Here is a 20,029-nt window from a genome sequence, read left to right on the forward strand (position 1 = left end):
ACCGCACTATACACGCGAGACTTAAGACCAGGGAGCGACTAGTGCGATATGTGGGGATTCCCCGTTTCTACATTGCCGTGGTGACAAGCAGGCGGCGGGAATGCAGCGATTGGGGTGTCGACTTACAGGTAGGAAAATCCATTCATTTGTGTTGTTCGGGACCGGGATTTAGGTGACGACTTAGGGAATTTGACGACTTACAAGCGGCGACTTACACAAGGAATTTTAAAGGAAACATCATTAGGAAAAATCGGGACTTTTGCTTGAGCGTCGACCAGGGACGGATTACGGACGGGCCAGCGGGGCTGCTGCCCAGGGGCCCTTGGGGTGCAGGGGGCCCGTGGGGCCCCTAGCCCAAAACAATTTGCAACGCTTATCAACAATGTATTTTCGTTTGTCTATTTTAGAGGGCCGACATTCTTTGATCCTCTGCCTACAAGGGCCCCTGACCCTATAGGGCCTCTGATGGAAACATGGAGGGAGGGCGTTTGGCTGCCAAGGGCCCTTGAATTGTGGTGGTTGTGGTGGTGGTGGTGGGGGGGGGCCCTCGCAAACGTTTTGCCCAGGGGCCCACACAACCCATAATCCGTCCCTGGCGTCGACTTGTGCACATTGACGAGTTACAAGCCGGCGACTTAGACCAGTTTTACTGTATATGTTTACGTTTTGTATGGCTGCTACCTTGGCCAGGTCTCTCTTGTAAAAGAGATTTTATATCTCAATGGGACTTCCTGGTAAAATAAAGGTAAATAAATAAATAAATCACCTGCTGAATGAAGAGGAAGAATCACTATGGCATCTTCTTCAAAGACAAGAGCACAAATGGTGATGGTCAGTTCATCCACTGCATGTGGGCAGCCTCACTGAAGGTCGATATAGCCTTATCAGAACAATGAGTGATACTGATGAAGAGATGCACTTCAGGTATTTTTGAATGTCTGTATACTGGTTCAACGACCTGTTGCGGCGTATCCAGCCATACAGAAGCATGACTATTCCTACTGCACCCTGGTCAACTTTCTAGAGAGACTTGCCATCACTCTGAAGATTCTAGTTTTTGGGAATTGCCAACAAAGTGTAGTTGCAAGTTACAAATTGGCATCGACAACTGTATCACTGAGTTTCCAAAATAGGCACAGACATTTGGGAAGCTCCAAATTATATTAAATTATATTATAGTTATGGCACAGGGGTGTGATGCAGGCAGGAAAGGGGTGATGATCCTCTTACCGGCTCCAAGAAAAAAAGGAAGTTTACTAAAGAAACAGATCTCTAAACATCCAAAATGACCGAGAACAGGTAAGGGGACAGACTTAAATACGCAGACAAGGAGGACTGACAAAAGGCAGGTGTCAATCATCAAAACAATCAACCAATCACAGAGGGAGCTGGACAAGGAGCAACAGATGGAACATTGAAATACTGGCACAGGGAAACAGGCAACAGGTAGAGTAACTGATAATAAACACGGAACTAGGGAACTCTAACAAAGCACTTATTGGGATAACAGCACTAGGAACATGTACAAGCAAAACCAAATTCAACAACAGGATACAAGAAAGGAAAACTGAAACAGGAAGGCGAATAATAAACACTAGGGGGAAAAAAAACAGCAAACTAATAAATACTGTACAAAATACCACATGAAGCCAGCTTCAAACCCATGAGCAGAGGGTTAACAGACTGCGTGTCACACGGTCAACCCACTAAGCTACACAGCTGTCCAGGGAACTAGGAAAACACACTAGGAACTAGGAACTAACACAAAGGGAGCAGGTTGGCCAGCACCATCTGCTGGCCGACCAGGGACTGAATGCATAGGAAAGGGATGGACTAGATGACAGAGAGGGGGAAACATAGAATGGCCAGCAATGCATGGAAGAGTCATAGAGGGTGGGGTCATACAGTACAGACCCTGACAATTATATAATATTACACAACCACTTGAGACTGGATTGAGTCCAGTGTAGCTCATTAAACTTCACTCTATGGGCCTGATGGCCCAGGATGGTAATTTGCATAGAGGAGACACTTTGCATAAGCAGCACATGCTTCAGTGCCTTGATGGTGCTTATAATCCTGTTCATAACACTTCATGACTGACAGCTGTCTGTACTTCACAGCGACAGACACCAACACAGCTATGGCGTCTATCAGCATCTTCATTGTGGTCTTTGTCTTTTTTACTCAAGGTAATATTCTGTACTTTTTATTGGCAAATAATGGTAATTATTCATATAGAAATTCAAAAATAATATCTAAAGCTTAATATTGATATTCAGCTCATACTTTTCTGGCCAAGTATAACCATTAATATTAATTTTTAATAAAAAAAAAAATTAAATCCAAAAATTACCATTTGACCTCTTATTACTAATCATTTTATTTTCTTACTAAAATGCTTACATTTTGATTTTACTTGCAGAATCCAGTGGTCAGATCACTGTGACTCAGACTGCTGCAGCAATGTCTGCTGCCCATGGACAGACTGTCACTTTGAGCTGTAAAGTCAGTCCGGCTGTGTATAACAATGATTTTTTAGCCTGGTATCTACACAAACCTGGAGAAGCTCCTAAACTGTTAATCTACAGAGCAACACAACTTTTCTCTGGGACGCCGTCTAGATTCACTGGCAGTGGATCTAGTACTGACTTCACTCTGACCATCAGTGGAGTCCAGGCTGAAGATGCAGGAGATTATTACTGTCAGAGTTACCATAGTGGTGGTGTGTTCACTCAGTGATACAGAGCCGTACAAAAACCTCCCTCAGTCAGACTGCACAGTGACTGCACTGCTGCAGCTGGGACTCACTGCAGGTGCTGAGGGGAAAGTTAAACCTGAGCTCAATAAAGTTCACTTTTCAGTAAGTGTAACAGGGTTAAAATCCACCTATAAAATATTATAATTTTCACCAAAAATTAACTCTTATTATTATTATTTATATGTAAACCTTTCCTTTTGTTTAAATATGTACATCAACAGATCACACATTGCAGCATGTTTGTTCATCATAACATTGGAGGGGTAACAAATAGTTGCTCAGTTACTATTCAAGAACAAATCATGATCTTATTTCATTCTTGCATGAAATACATGAAATGTCATGATTGATGAATGAACATGGGATCAGTATGTACTGTAACTTAGTTACTAGTTCATTAATGCATTAAGTAGGAGTGTACTACTCTATCTACATTATCTGTGCCCCCTCAATCGAAGTGTTATCTACTTTGTATTTTAACGTTTGCGGTGCATTTCGCTCATTGCATATATTCAGTAAGATACTTCACATTATTTCAAACAGACATGTATGGAATATAAAATGTTAATCATAATAAACAATATGATTATTATACGAAGTTGCATCATAATAGCCAGTCGGGCATAATAACCAATGATAATAGTTACCATAAATTGTTCACTTTTAGGGTTATATACTTCATGTGTATTTTAAATGTTCATTTCAAAAATCTGTATAAAATGGAAGGAGTTAAGCTGTGATTCAGGACTAAGGGAACATCATTTACTGTAGATTTTATGAAAACGTCTGTCTTATCACATGCAGCAATTTTTATGTAGTCATAGATTCAATTCACTATGTCATACTGTACTTAGTATACATTGTTATACAGAACTTAAAGTTTGTCCCTGGAAAGTGCAACTGATAAGTCACTATGTCTATCCTAAGCAGGGTCTTAAATGGGAATAGCTTCTGTGATGGGACATGAAGCCTTATGTCCTGGGGGGACAGTCAGACTCGCTGTCTTGGGTGAAGGAGCAGGGGTGACGATGACGGTCGGCGGCTGATGTTTGTTGCTGTGTTTTGGTGTGACAGCGGCACATAATCAGTCTGACTGATTATTTGCACATAATGAGTAGTGGAACCAACCGAGGTCTTAATTCAGATTCTCCCATTGACTCCTGGTTTGCGGGTGGGAGCCAGATGATAAACTCAAGGCAACCCCATCCTATGACAAAATGCCTTCCAGATTCAAGGTGACTGGCTGCTATCTGCCATCCCTACAGGACCTACACACCTCCAGAACTCCGACGTGAGCAGGAAACATTATGGTTGATCCTTCCCATCCTGAACATGGAGTGTTCAAAAAACTACCCTCTGACAAGAGACTCAGGTCCATCAAGAACCACACACCACAAAAACAGCTTCTTCCCTTCAGCAGTTGAACTCATCAACAAGCTCCCTGACCACCGCTGACACAGTCCCTGCCTCTGTCACTCCCCCACTCACTCTGCACGCGTCTTTGTACATCTTTGTACATCTTTTTCACATCATGTATTTTCATATTTATAAATTCCAATATTCAATATACCTCTGTTCCCTTTGATGTTCTTAGAATTATTATTATTATTTATGTTCTTCTGTGTTATCTGTGAATGCAAGCGCCAATGCTGCTACAATGAATTACTGGTACTAGGTTAATAAAGTGAATCCTGATTCTGATTCTGATGCTGATATATCCCAAAAACATTATGAAAACAGTCTCGGTGAGTTCTGATGCGGAGGGCAACTTGGGCAAAGGGATGAGTTGAAATCTTTGAAAACCGGCCTGTGACCAACCGGCACAACTGTACACTGCTGAGACTTTGGAAGACCTGAAATAAAGTCCATGACTATGCAGGTCCAGAGGCGCTGAGATGCAGGCTGGGGCTGCAACTGGCCCAAGGGAAGAGCCTGCAGGATCTGTTGTGGTTTTTTCTTCCCCCACCAATCTGGAGTCAGGAGCCTCTTGTGTAGATCTTCAGATTCAGTCTTTATTGCAACAGTGAGGTTACAGCCAAGGCTGGACACCCTGCTAAGTACCACAGGCTCAGAGTAAGATCACACAATACAGGCTCAGGCACCTGACCACCAATGGAGGACAGGTGTGACAGTTACTGACATCCTGGCTGGAGGAGACAGTAAGAGTGTTACTTATATCAGCAGAGACTCAGCTGATGTTACCTAGTTATTTTATCTGTATTCTCTCAAGATTTTACAGTTACTGTACTGAGACACACAGGTCTCCATCCACAAAGTTCATGATCTACTGCCCCCTGTCTACTATAAATTGAACTTGTCATGTTTCTGAAAGGAATTTATGCATGTCTTGTAAAATTACTGCAAAACATAACTATTAACATTATGTAATAAGAATTATTGCTGCAGATGGGATCAACATTAGCCTTATTACACATTAGCACACATATCTGATGCACATGCAACCTGCTAATTCATCACAGAATTTTAGTTTCTTATTTAAGGGTGAAGAAATGAAAAGGACAGGAACCAGGAAGGACAGAAATGAGGTCTAACAGTCTTGGAAGGGGACAGATGGTAACACATTTATATCAGTCATTATTTTGATTTTACTTCACTTTAGAACCCTCGGTGCCCCACTGTAACAAACAGACTATGAATAGGTTTGCCTCCAGGGTATATTGAAGTGTTTATCATTTTGGAACAACAAATATTACATATTTGCTCTGCAGTTATGATGACAGTCAGAAGATACTTTGCATTTTCAGTCCATGCCTCAGTGCTCTGGGAGGGTTTATATTCCAGGAGGTTTAACACTTCATGACTGACAGCTGCCCTTCATCACAACAGACTCCAAACAAACATGACTTTGATCAGCCTCAGCATCTTGCTCTTCATCCTCACTCATGGTAAAACAGAACAGCTGCTCATCTTTTTGCAACAAATTGCATGATGAATTGTGCATCTTTCCAAACATTGGAACATTTGCAACATATTGTTTAATGACTTGTGAGTTTTGCTAAAGATTTTAAAAAGATATCTGGTGTTACAATCATCTTAATGTTGTATTAATTCTGTTTTAAATTTGTATTTATTTTCAGAATCCAGAGGACAAGTGACTGTGACTCAGACACCAGAGCTGATATCAGTTTCCTCTGGACAGACAGTCACTATAAACTGTAAAACCAGCAAGCCAGCGTATGTCTATAGTAATGGTCCTGGCATGTCCTGGTACCAGCAGACACCTGGAGAAGCTCCTAAACTCTTGATCTATTATGCAAGTACCCTTAATTCTGGGATTCCATCTCGATTCACTGGCAGTGGATCTGGTACTGACTTCACTTTGACCATCAGTGGAGTCCAGGCTGAAGATGCAGGAGATTATTACTGTCTATGTGTACCCACCATTACTATTACAGATGTGTTCACACAGTGATACAAAGCCGTAGAAAAACCTCCCTCAGTCAGACTGCACAGTGACTGCACTGCTGCAGCTGGGACTCACTGCAGGTGCTGAGGGGAAGAGTGACTTTAGCCCTTTATTTAGTAGAGTAGTTAATACATTTTACAGAAGTAGCTGCACAGTAAGATAAGTTTTCACACCCCGATAGTGCTGCTGATGACTACGAAAGTATCAACTGCTATTTAGTATATTTACAGTTTGTTCTGAATGCTTACGCACAGAAAGTGGAACCTGAGGCACAATCACAGAAACAATCATCTCATACCAAATATCTTTACCAAGACTGCAAAGAACAATATGCTCATTCTCTGCTCTCAGCAATTTTAAAACACACATTTTGCAAAACATTACATACGGTTCTCTGCAAGACACCATCAGAATATGTGGGAAGGCAGAGAGCATGGATGGTCAGAACATGCGTTGGCACATAAATGGACAAGCATAGTAGATAAGAATGACATGTACTGTACAGCAGCACCAGCAGCCATAGTTACAGTGTGTTAGGTTGGGGTAAGTTAAACTGAAGTAATAGGCCTTCAGTCAAGATTTAAAGACTGAGACCGAATCGGCATCCCAGACATAGGCTGGTAAACCAGACGACAATACAGGGGCCCTGTAGCAGAATGCTTTACTGTAACTGTCACTGTATTTGCATGTAGAACGACAAGGAAACCTGCATTCTGTGATCTGAGTGGACGATGTGGCTTGTAAACTTGAAATAATTATGTCAGGGAGGAGCTAGACCTTTAAGTGCCTTATATGTAAGTAGGAGAACTTTGAAGTCAGCTCTAAACCTAATAGGAAGCTAATGCAGGGAACTAAGAACGGGGGTGTTCAAATATCCTGCTCCTGGTGACAATCTGAGCTGCTGCATTTTGAATATGCTGCAAGGTATTTAATGTGCAGTGTGTGCTGCCAGATTACAGAGCATTACAGTGGTTTAACCTACTGTATACAAAGGGAAGGTGGGAGTGCACAATTTCTCTTTGTAAGAAATCGTTGCAGGTTGGCGATGTGGCGTAGCTGTAGGAAGCATGTCTTCAATACTGCATCCACATGTGATTTGAATGAGAGGCTTGTATATAAGATGACACTTAAATTACACGCTGAGCTGCTGAGGGAAAAGTTTAGCCCTTTGAAGGGGAGTTCGGAGATTATAAATTTCCTAACTGCAGATCTGCCTTCAAACAACAGAACCTCGTTTTTTTTGAGTGTTTAGTGATAAAAAGTTTCCAGCCATCCAGGTCTTGACTTCGTTAAATCAATTAGCTAAGGTGACAATAGATGTGGTGTCATTAGGCATACAGTAACTGAAATGTATATTTGGGTGTCGTCGGCGTAGGAGTGATAGTTAACATTATGTTTTCTCACTATGTTTCCTAATCGCAGCATGTAGAGGAAAACAATAAAGGATCAAGTACTGATCCCTGTGGTACTCCATATTTGACCAGTGACATTAACGATGGAGTACAAATATCTGACAGATATTGATAACAATTAGTAAAATACAATTAGAACCACTTCAACTCTGTTCCACAAAACCCAACCTTAAATTTACTGCTCTTTATCTGCGGTGGCTTCTGTTCAGGCACCTCTTTCAGATTGGGACGCCGCTTGCTTGTTAAAAGACACCCAATCCTCCGAACACGAAGTCCTGCTGACAAAGTTCCCGCGTATTCCACAAGTTTTCGTAATAGGATAAGATGGTCAACCGTGTCAAAAGCTGCACTAAGGTCCAGAAGCATTAGCACAGTCGCGCTGTCAGCATCAGTTGCCATTGTTACGTCATTTACGACTTTAGTCGAAGCAGTTTCAGTGCCGTGTCCTGGGTGGAAGCCTGTGTCTCTCCAACATGAATGAAGTTGAGCAACAAGTATCTTCTCCAGAACTTTTGACAAAAATGGTACATTAGAGCTCTGTACTGGTGGTGCCCCGATCCTGCAACTGAACCAGTTTTAGGAGACGGTCCTGGTGTTTGCTGGACTTTCCTGGGTGCCCTGAAGCCTTCTTCACAACAACTGATCCTCTCTCCATGAATTTCTTGATGATCCGATAAATGGTTGATTTAGGTCTAATCTTATTAGCTACAATATCCTTGCTTGTGATGCCCTTTTTGTGCACAGCAATGACGACTGCATGTGTTTCCTTGCGGGTAACCATGGTTAACAGAGGAAGAACAATGATTTCAAGCACCACCCTCCTTTTAAAGCATCCAGTCTTCTATTCTAACTCAATCAGCATGTCAGAGTGACCTCCAGCCTTGTCCTCATCAACACTCTCACCTGTATTAACGAGAGAATCACTGAAATGATGTCAGCAGGTCCTTTTGTGGCAGGGCTGAAATGCAGTGGAAATTGATTTTTTTGGGATTAAGTTCATTTTCATAGCAAAGAGAGACTTTGCAATTAATTGCAATTCATCTGATCACTCTTCATAACATTCTGGAGTATATGCAAATTGCCATCATAAAAACTGAGGCACCAGACTTTGTGAAAGATAGTATTTGTGTCATTCTCAAAACTTTTGGCCATGGCTGTAGAAAATTTTACTGTGTGAAAAAACGTTTGACTGGTAGTTTGTACACGTCACTGTCCACAAAGGTGTACAGATAATAAAAAGGTTTGCCTTTCTCCAGGGCATAATGAAACCTTTTTCAACATCTTGAATGATGATACTTTGCATTTTCAGCTCATGCCTCAGTGCTCTGAGAGGGTTTATACCAACTGGATCAAACTAACTGGAATGACATTTCAAAGTTTTTGTCCTACTTTGGTGTCTATTGCACTTCATTTTGATGTGTTGTTAGTCTTTCATGTATCATTTGAATTGAACAGTCCTTTGAACGTCTCAATTCTGTGCTACTAATCAGCAGAAAGGTTTAGCTGATGCCATCTGCAGCAATAATTTTTCATAGACAGCATCCATCAGGAAACCCCCTGAGAACTGGACCACTGCTCCTGCTCTCTCTCTCTCTCTGTCTTCATAAACTTAACAGTTGATCACTGGTGTGCAGATGAGCTTGTTCCCTGACCTCATCCCTCAACTCCTCACTGGCAGCCCCCAGCAGCACACGGCACTGCCCCCTGTCAGCCCCAAGGGCCCACAGCTGGTCTGCCCCCCCAGCTAGACCCCACTGGGTCCCCAGGGCCGCACGCCATGACCCAGCGCTGTCCGTGTGCCTCATGCCTTTAGTTAGAGCATTTAGCTTAACAAAACACCATAGATTATAACACCTCTACAATATAAGTATGATAACTGACCTATAAAACTTTTACTGCAGTATATTTTACTGGAGCATCCAGACATATATATCATCTTAAATGCAGATCATTACATGATAATTGAACATTTTAAATTTATATTTTTAAATCTATAATTCAGAAGAAACACTTTATATTGGTTGATATATTAGTTATCAAGGTTATTTTATTCTCTTTTTGCAATATAATTGTATTTAGAGTCTCTGACAGCACTGATCTGTGAGTCACTTTTAGCCCCAACATTCTTCTCCAAGCACAGCTCAGCTGGACCTATGAAGACCATTTGCATAGACGGGACACTTTGCATGGGCTGTGCATGCGTCAGTGAACTCTGACTGTTTATAGTCATACGATACAGACGCTTCGTGACTGACAGCTGTGTTTTACATCAGCAGAACCTACAGGAGCAATGAATTCAATCACCATTTGTATTTTGACACTTACTACTGTCATTATAGGTGAGTAGGATAACAGCATGCTCTTAAATATTTAGAATCACAAATTGAATCACTGATATATATAATTATATTGTTCTTTTTATTTTATTCTTTTTTTCAGAATGTGAAGGACAGGTCACTGTGACGCAAACCCCAGTGATAAGGGTTGATGCACGAGAAACAGTCTGTCAGTCTGAGCTGTAAAACCAGCAGTGATGTTTATGATGACTGTGGCCCATCTGGACAGTCTTATCCTTGTATGGCCTGGTACCAGCAGAAACCTGGAGAGGCACCTAAACTGCTGATATATTATGCCAGTACCCGTAACTCTGGGATTCCATCTCGATTCACTGGCAGTGGATCTAGTTCTGACTTCACTCTGACCATCAGTGGAGTCCAGGCTGAAGATGCAGGAGATTATTACTGTCAGAGTGTTCATAACATTGGTAGTAATTGGCCGTCCACACAGTGATACAGAGCCGTACAAAAACCTCCCTCAGTCAGGCTGCACAGTGACTGCACTACTGCAGCTGGGACTCACTGCAGGTGCTGCTCAGGTCGCTTTTTGAATTTAAATCAGCAAGTTCATAACAGCTGATTGGATCATTACTACAGCTCAGAAATGTTATGGAGCAATAAAGTGAAGTCAGCTGAGTACCTGAATCTACTCAACAGCAAGGTTATATCATCAATGAATTTTTTCTTCCCTAAAGAATCATCTGACTCAAATTGAGTGGTTGATGGAGCATGAGGACACTTTAATACATGAATTGGCCACCACACAGTCGTGACCTTGACCCCATTAATAGTCTTTGGGATGTGCTGAAGAAGACTTTATGGAGTAGTTCAACTCACTGGATGTTAATTCAAGATCTTGGTGAGAAATTTATGCAAATTTGCATGAAAATAAATGCTGATATTCTGCATAAACCTGTGGAAACAATGCCATGACAAATATGCACCACAATCAAAACTAAAGGCAGTCCAACAAAATAGTAAAGTGTGACCTTTTATTTTTGGCTGGGCAGTTTCCGTTATATATATATAAAAAAAAAAAATGTGTGAGGTGGGGGGGGGGGTGACCTAAGTGTGTAGCACTGTTACCTCACACCTGCAGGGTTGGGGTTCCTATCCTGCCTCATGTCTTTGTGGGGGGGGGGGGGGTTTGCTTGCTCCCACCATGCTGTGTGAGTTTCCTCTGGGGGCTGCAGCTTCCTCAGCCACCCAAAGACATGCAGTTCAGCTCCTCTGCTTCTGTAAACTGCATGTAGTGTTTGAGTGTCAGTGTGTCTGTGCCTTGCAATGGACTACCATCCCCCCCCCCCCCCCAGACCCACTAATGCCTGGGAAAGCCCCCCTAACTGCCCCCACCCCTGTCGGTGACCCTTTCCTAATAAGATGGACTGAATGACGGATGGATACTATGTGAAAGAATATTTTCAAATTTCAGGGTGAGTGACTACTGCTGTTTAAATAGATCTAATCTTGAATAAACCTTGAAGAGGAAAATAGCATTTTGTAGGTTTTAACATCTTTAAGTTGCTTGTATGTAAGAAGATGTACAGTGACATCCATGTTTATTACCCATGGATTGAAAGTGAAATGAAAACGACCAATTAAACACTGAGATAATAATTATTTGTCAGTATGATTTGAACACAGACATGTAAGATGTCATTGGTGTGTCTGTCTACTAGAGGTGAGCCTCAGTTTGACAGTGGAATCAATGAATGAAAAAACCGCAGCTCAGCCTGAAGATCCATCCAACGTGGAACAAGGATGAAGAACATGCAGAACATGAAGATCTGTAACGTTGAAGCTAATCTGTCTAATATTTACTATGTTTCAGTGATGCTGGACACAAAATTGACTTCACTCACATCATCAGTGGTGTAAGTCTCAGCTCTGATCACCACTTGCACAACAACCATCTCATTCCTCAAAATACTGACAGCTGCAATTCATTCCCGTGTGAACTGTCATGATTATCCTGGGCTATATAACCATTCTGTCCACTGTACAAAGTGAGAGGAACTGGCCCATGTACACTTACCAAGGGTTCCTCTCTCTCCCCGTTTCCTGCCGTGTGCCTCTGCATGCTGCCCCTTGAGTGTGATTCCTGATCCCCCTCTTGGTGAGATTGTGGGAACGATCACATGACTCCGATTAGGCTTGATGATCCCCCTTGATATACTCAGCAGATGGAGGGCTGAGGCGATGATCACGGTCAGGTAATCGGACATGGGCTATTGGCCTCGGTCATACAGTAGATGAGCGGGGGCAAGAATCTGAATCCTAGGGATGGGCAAGAGTTGTACGATCGGTGTTGGGCAGGTATTGGGGTCTACGTACCAAAGCAGAGGTCGGAACACAGAGTAGCAGACTCAGAAGAAAACGTTCAAATTTAGGTAACACCATGAAGATCTCACAACAAGCAGCTGAGCCTGACTTCCCCATATAGACAACTGATTCAGGGGAGATGGAGGGCAGCTGGGCAGTCATGGAGAGGTCGGGATCTCCCAGTCAGGCGTATCTGAAAGACGGGGATTCCCCAGGGGGCGTGGCCATAGTGATGCAAGCAGGATACCTATGGGGTGGTCCCTGAGTTCATCATTGTGTACCCCATGACAAATGGAGCCCTGTCTATAGTATTAAAGAGTCATTCGAATGAATGAATGTTACATTTATGTAGCGCTTTTCAAGACACACAAAATGCTTTACAGAAGCAATGGGGGGACACTTCCACCACCACCACTGGGTAACACCCACCTGGATGAAGCAACAGCAGCCATTCTGCACCAGTACACTCACCACACAGTAGCTAAGGTGGTAAAGGGGCAGGAGAGAGAAGTTGGTTTTATTGTGAGTCTGCACAATAATGACATGACATATTTAGCTCACAAGAGAGAATTCACCAATCAGATATTGGGGATGATTATTATGCCTGATTTGATAGGGTCACAGTGAGCTATTTTAGCCAGGATATCGGGGTACCACTCTGGCTCCTTCAAAAGATGCCCAGGGATCTTTTATGAGACAGGACCTCCGTTTTACGTCTCACTCAAAGGACAGCACAACGTCCCCATCACTGCACTGAGACAATGGGACCCATACAGGCAACAGGATAGGCTACCTTGGTGGCCACACCAACACCTCTTCCAGCAGGAATCCAGCTTTCCTAGTTGGTTTCCCATCCAAGTATTGGCCAAGTGAAAACCTACATCTAGCTTTAGATGGATTACATCTCTGAACTGTAGGTGAGAGTACCTTCATTTTAATGCATTTTGATTGGTTACCTGGTATGTTTATATCTATGACTGGCTGAATCAATGTAAAAAGTTTAAATGATTTTATAAACTTGTGACTGCATAAACAGGCATATAGACTATGGAAGGCTTTGCCTTTCTCTAGGGCAGGGGTGTCAAACTCCAGTCCTGGGGGGCCGGAGCCCTGTGTAGCTTAGTTCTTTCCCTGTTCCACCACAAATGATTCGGCTCAACAGCTATGTGGTAATTAGCACAAGAAGTTGAATCAGGTGTGTTAAACGAGGGGAAACCCAAAAATGTGCAGGGCTCCAGCCCCCCAGGACTGGAGTCTGACACCTGTGCTCTAGGGCATAAAGATTTTTTTCTCATTAGCAAAAGCAAAAGTTCCTTATTTCCTCTGCGGTTATGATGTCAATCAGAAGAAACTTTGCATTTCAGCTCATGCCTCAGTGCTCTGGGAGGGTTTATATTCCAGGAGGTTTAACACTTCATGACTTACAGCTGCCTTTCATCACAACAGACTCCAAACAAACATGACTTTGATCAGCCTCAGCATCTTGCTCTTCATCCTCACTCACGGTAAAACAGAACAGGCTTGTCTTTTTGCAACACATTGCATGATGAATTGTGCATTTTTCCAAACATTTAGATGTCTGAAGTTTCTTAGTGTGGTAGTTTTGTATATGTATTCAGTTGTTCATATGTTTTTATTTTGTATGTATTTTCAGAATCCAGAGGACAAGTGACTGTGACTCAGACTCCAGAGCTGATATCAGTTTCCTCAGGACAGACAGTCACTATAAACTGTAAAACCAGCAGCTCTGTGTATACTGATAGTAATGGCCACCACATGGCCTGGTACCAGCAGAAACCTGGAGAAGCTCCTAAACTCTTGATCTATTATGCAAGTACCCGTAACTCTGGGATTCCATCTCGATTCACTGGCAGCGGATCTAGTACTGACTTCACTCTGACCATCAGTGGAGTCCAGGCTGAAGATGCAGGAGATTATTACTGTCAGAGTTTCCACTACCTCAATAGTCAATTTGTGTTCACACAGTGATACAGAGCCGTACAAAAACATCCCTCAGTCAGACTGCACAGTGACTGCACTGCTGCAGCTGGGACTCACTGCAGGTGCCGTGGGGGAAGATAAAATAAAATCTCCCAGGAGATCAAACCAATTTAACAGACTGAATACACACAGGTATCTTCCATTTTACTGTAATCGTCCAGTATAGTAAATACATAAACTAGTAACATAGTTATTTTCATTATCAAGTATTATACACTGTATATAATTCTGTGTGCTATATATTTATATGTTTGGCAGTGCAGTAGGTTTGTTTACACCAGCATCATCACAAACACATAAGTATAATTTTTCAGCTTCATTATTGTATAACCTTACAGGCTTATCAGTTTGGGGTGGTGTGGGGTGGTTAGCACTGTTACCCCTCGCCGCTGGGACTTGGGTTTGAGTCTCCGCTGGGGTTTCATTTATGTGGAGTTTGCATGATTTCCCTGTGTTGTAATGCAGTTTCTGCCAGGAACTCTGGTTTCCCCCCCACAGTCCAGAAACATGCTGATGCTACAGTAAGTGGAATGACCTAATTGCCTATAAGTGTGAGTGACTGGTGTGAGTGTGTCCTGTGATGGGTTGGCATCCCATCTTGGGTTGTTCCCTGCATTGTGCCTGTAGCCTGTGGGATAGGCTCTGGACCTCCTGTGACCCAGAATAGGATAAGTGGTTTCAATAATGGATGGATCACCATTGTATATCTGGTCTATCGCTGACTGATACATCATTATCCAGCACATGACTTTATGCATGGTTACTACTGTAGGAGTTCAGTGGGATCAATCCAATTGAAACGACATTTTAAAGCCATTGTCCTGCTTTGGTGTCTATCACAGTTTTGCATGATTGGTTTGATCTTGATCTATTTTCATGTATCATTTGAGTAGGATGGTGCTTTGAACATCTCAGTCCTGTGCTATTAATCAGCACAATATAAGTTTAGGTACTAGCAGAAGGTGGAAACTCCTTAAAACTTCTCAACCTAACAACCATTAAGATCCAACTGGCCACCAGCAGTTTTCACAGAGGCCACATCTAACTGTGACTGGCTGCAGCAAGGCCACCAGTGACTGAGGTTTCCAGGCCCTGGGTAACATTACTGCTGATCCCTTCTGCAGCAATAATTCTTCATCCATCAGGAAGCCCCCTGAGAACTGGACCACTGCTCCTGCTCTCTCTCTGTCTTCATAATCTTAACACTTGATCACCGGTGTGCAGATGGGCTTGTTCCCTGACCTCATCCCTCCCCTGAACTATCCACACCCTCCCTGTGTCTGACATACACACTCACAGTTATCTGTTATATCACACTGATCCTGGTCCCCCAGGTTATTATTACTAATATTACCTTTATGAACCATCAAGTAAGTAAACCTCAGTGTGTTTATGCTGATGTGTCTCATCTCCATCTCATTAGACCAGGAATTCCTGACCTTTTTGTATCATGAACCCCTCTGGGCGGCTGGCCTGTGGGCCTCTTATCAGAATATTGTTTTTAACACTTTATTGCTAGAGGTCACTGGAGATTAAGATACAATTTTCCCATCCAAGTTCACAGACCCCCTGTAATCTATCCTTGGCCGCCAGGTTAAGAATCCCTGCTTGAAACAAAAAGACTGATATGACGCAACATCACCTGATTCCCTGCTGATACACTCATAATATTTATTACTAGTCACAGTTAAAAGGTACACACACACACATACACATAGATCTGTAATCATATCTTTGTGGGGACCACTCATTCATTTCTATGGGAAACATGCTATTGCGAACTATGACGACCTTAACCCCTACCCAGCCCTAACCATAACCGTAAGTAACCAAACAAAATATGAGACTTCTGGCATTTTGAGTTGTTTTGATTACATTCACAGATTTTTATAAATTTGACGTTAAGGTAAAATGGTTTTTATCACAATGTGGGGAAATTGGGTCCAAAAACATGTACATAAACACACATACACACATACTGTATGTGATACAGTACATCATATCACTCATTTGCTGAAGTTGCCGACACCTTAATATGAAATCCACAGCAGCATGTTTATTGTGCCTCAAACAGCTGTCTGTCCCCTGTGCTGCATTGTTCTGCTTCTTTATTTAATGTGAGGCACACATAAAGAACAGAGATATGAACTATTATCTATCTATTAGGCAAGGCAAGATAATTCGTATAACACATTTTCATACATAAAGTCATTCAAAGTGCTTTACAGAAAAAGCATAAATTAAAAGAAAATGCTTGTTACCAATAAAATCATAAATTAAATTAAATTTGATAATTAAAAAATGAAAACAAAATGAATGAAATTAAGATAAGGAAAAGACAAACATTGCTCAGTCGAAGAATCAGAAGAATGATCTTTTTCCCCCGTATCTAAGGTTTTCTTGATTGACAATTTTATTTATGTACACAGTTATGCACGACAAACATGCAGTGACACATAAGCCGGACCCACTCCTGAGACTGTCTAATAAAGAGAACAAGAGATGATTTAGAAAGCTAAGGGTCAAAATTAAATTAGCCTATTAGAAACCTAAAGATGAAAACTATAGCCTAAATGGCTAACTGCAAAACTTAATAAATAAGAGAAAATTAAAGACAAATAAACGTATACTGTACGTAACCACTGAGTAACATCCGATCCCAATTAGGTAGTAATAAGAATGCATTACATGACCGCAAATCACCTACACGGCCGTTGTAATGACCTGCTCGTCCGATCCTCCTGTGTGCCACGCCCCCCTCGTTACCTCGTGGTTATTCCTGATTGGTATCACCTGTTGCCTGTTATTCTCTGCTTGTCTTGTGTATTTAGCCCGCGTTCAAGTCTGTTTCCCTAGGTCTGTCATTGATGTTCGTTGCCATGTACCTCTGTTTCCCTGCTAATAAACCCCGTTTGCCTGTATTTACAGCTCGACTCGCCTGCACATGGGGCAGTGAGGGAGGGGGGCATGGCACACGAGGATCAGACGAGCGGGGCATGACATATTTGGCATCAAATTTTATTTTTTGCTCTTAAAAACTTGACTTCCGGACCTCAGTGACCTCATAGCTGGCTACTGCCCTGATCACCAATATTATAAAAACTGCAAGCAACACATAAAACCTTTAGTCTTAAGATGTGGATTCTCAGCAATGATTCGCCGAGATGGGAAATCTTGGACAAAGGCAAAGCTCATTCGCTGTGAATTGTTTTGTCAGAAAGATGGAGATTCTCAGAGGTGATTGGCAGAGATGGGCAATATTGGACAATGGTCGAGCTCATTGGCCATAAATGTTGGAGAAAGGCACAGATAATTAGCTGTGAATATTGGAAAGCTGTAGAAGTGTTGGCTGGAGATGCACAGGCAATCGGCTTCCAGGTAGAAACACTAGGAGCTAAGGACACGGGATGGCCAGCGACACCTGCTGGCTAAACAGGGAACAGACATACCGAAGGGGTAGGACAGGGCCTGATCCTGACATTTCCCCCCAGAAAGTAGAAAAACAAGCTGGTCTCTCTGGACTGATAAAACATACTCAGCAGCTTGCTACACACCAAAAGATCAGAGCTTCCTCAGAGTAGGGTCAACAAAATAGAGTCTGCTGTTGCATTTCTTGTACAGAGCCGCTGTGTGTCTGCCCAGTCCAGTCTACTGTTCAGGTATTTAAAGCACTAAAGTTTGTGAGGACATGCATGCTAAAAGCTGCAGAAATCTATCATTTTGGTGACATATATGGTTGCAGATAGATCTCACCTCTTTTCATTGTTTTCTTTAGTCAGTATCGCCAGTTCAATATCTCTAGATTGATTAACTGCATATATATGCATCAGATTGAGTCCAGCATGACCCATTAACTTTCACTCTATGGGCTTGAATGCCCAGGATGGTAATTTGCATAGAGGAGACACTTTGCATAAGCAGCACATGCTTCAGTGCCTTGATGGTGCTTATAATCCTGTTCATAACACTTCATGACTGACAGCTGTCTGTACTTCACAGCGACAGACACCCACACAGCTATGGCGTCTATCAGCATCTTCATTGTGGTCTATGCCTTTTTTGCTCAAGGTAATATTCTGTACTTTTTATTGGCAAATAATGCTCATTATTCATATAGAGATTCAACAATGATATGCAAACTTAATATAGATATTCAGTTCATTGTGTTTTTGCTGAGGACAATCACTGATATTCTTTTGTTATAAATAATTTGGGTTTGCATATGGATTTATATACAAAATTTAAAATAAAAAATTTGACCTGTTATTACTTATCTTTTTATTTTTATTAACATGTTTACATTTTGATCTTACTTGCAGAATCCAGTGGTCAGTTCATTGTGACTCAGACTCCTGCAGTAAAGGCTGTTCTCCATGGACAGACTGTCACTATGAGCTGTAAAGTCAATACAGCTGTGTATAGCAATAATTGGTTAGCATGGTATCTACAGAAACCTGGAGAAGCTCCTAAACTCCTGATATATTATGCAAGTACCCTTAACTCAGGGACTTCTTCTAGATTCACTGGCAGTGGATCTGGTACTGACTTCACTCTGACCATAAGTGGAGTCCAGGCTGAAGATGCAGGAGATTATTACTGTCAGAGTTTCCACTACCCCAATAGTCAACATGTGTTCACACAGTGATACAGAGCCGTACAAAAACCTCCCTCAGTCAGACTGCACAGTGACTGCACTGCTGCAGCTGGGACTCACTGCAGGTGCCGAGGGGGAAGTTAAACCAAAGCTTCACTTTTCTCTAAGTGTAACATGGTTAAAAACACTTAAAAAATATTACATGTCTTTCATGAATATGCGAAAAACCTTGAAAAACTTAGAATTCAAAACAGCAAAATCTGTGCCAACTAATTATTATTAATTAAGACAATTCAATTAGCATGTTTATTTTAAACATGATAGTAATAAATAAGAGTTGGCACATGTTGAGGATCCCTATGGGAGAAATCTCTTTTTGTGATGGGTTGGTGCCCCATCCTGGGTTGTTCCCTACCTTGTGCCTATAGCCTCTGGGATAAGCTCTGGACCCCCCCCGCCCCAATAGGATAAGTGTTTTCAGAAAATAGATGGAACACCATTGTATATGTGGTCCATCGCTGACTGACACGTCATTATGCAGCACATAACTTCATATGCATCATTAGTTCTGTAGGAGTTCAGTGGGATCAAACCAACTGGAATGACATTTCAAAGTTATTGTCCTACTTTGGTGACTATCACATTTTTGCATGATCATTTTCATGTTGTTGATTGTTTGTCATGTATCATTTGAGGAGGACAGCGCTTTGAACATCTCAGTCCTGTGCTATTAATCAGCAGAATATAAGTTTAGGTACTAGCAGAAGGTGGAAATTTCTTTAAACTTCTCAACCTAACAATCATTCACATTCAACTGGCCACCATAAGTTTCCACAGAGGCCACATCTAACTGTGACTGGCTGCAGCAAGGCCACCAGTGACTGAGGTTTCCAGGCCCTGGGTAACATTACTGCTGATCCCTTCTGCAGCAATAATTCTTCATCCATCAGGAAACTCCCTGAGAACCGGACCACTGCTCCTGCTCTCTCTCTCTCTCTGTCTTCATAAACTTAACACTTGATCACCAGTGTGCAGATGGGCTTGTTCCCTGACCTCATCCCTCCCCTGAACTATCCACACCCTCCCTGTGTCTGACATACACACTCACAGTTATCTGTTATATCACACTGATCCTGGTCCCCCAGGTTATTATTACTAATATTACCTTTATGAACC

At 42.1% G+C, this 20,029-nt stretch overlaps 1 gene segment (V, D, J or C); it reads left to right on the top strand.

The window, feature by feature from the left end:
* The first annotated feature begins 2,114 nt into the window (after positions 1-2,114).
* The window catches only part of LOC140588287 (Ig kappa chain V region Mem5-like), a 52,150-nt gene continuing 34,235 nt past the window's right edge, over positions 2,115-20,029 (top strand). The window contains 2 exon segments of the V gene segment in view: positions 2,115-2,192; positions 2,426-2,729. Of these exon segments, the coding sequence occupies positions 2,144-2,192; positions 2,426-2,729 (353 nt within the window).

Source organism: Paramormyrops kingsleyae, chromosome 3 (assembly GCF_048594095.1).
Source record: "Paramormyrops kingsleyae isolate MSU_618 chromosome 3, PKINGS_0.4, whole genome shotgun sequence".
Lineage (NCBI taxonomy): Eukaryota > Metazoa > Chordata > Actinopteri > Osteoglossiformes > Mormyridae > Paramormyrops > Paramormyrops kingsleyae.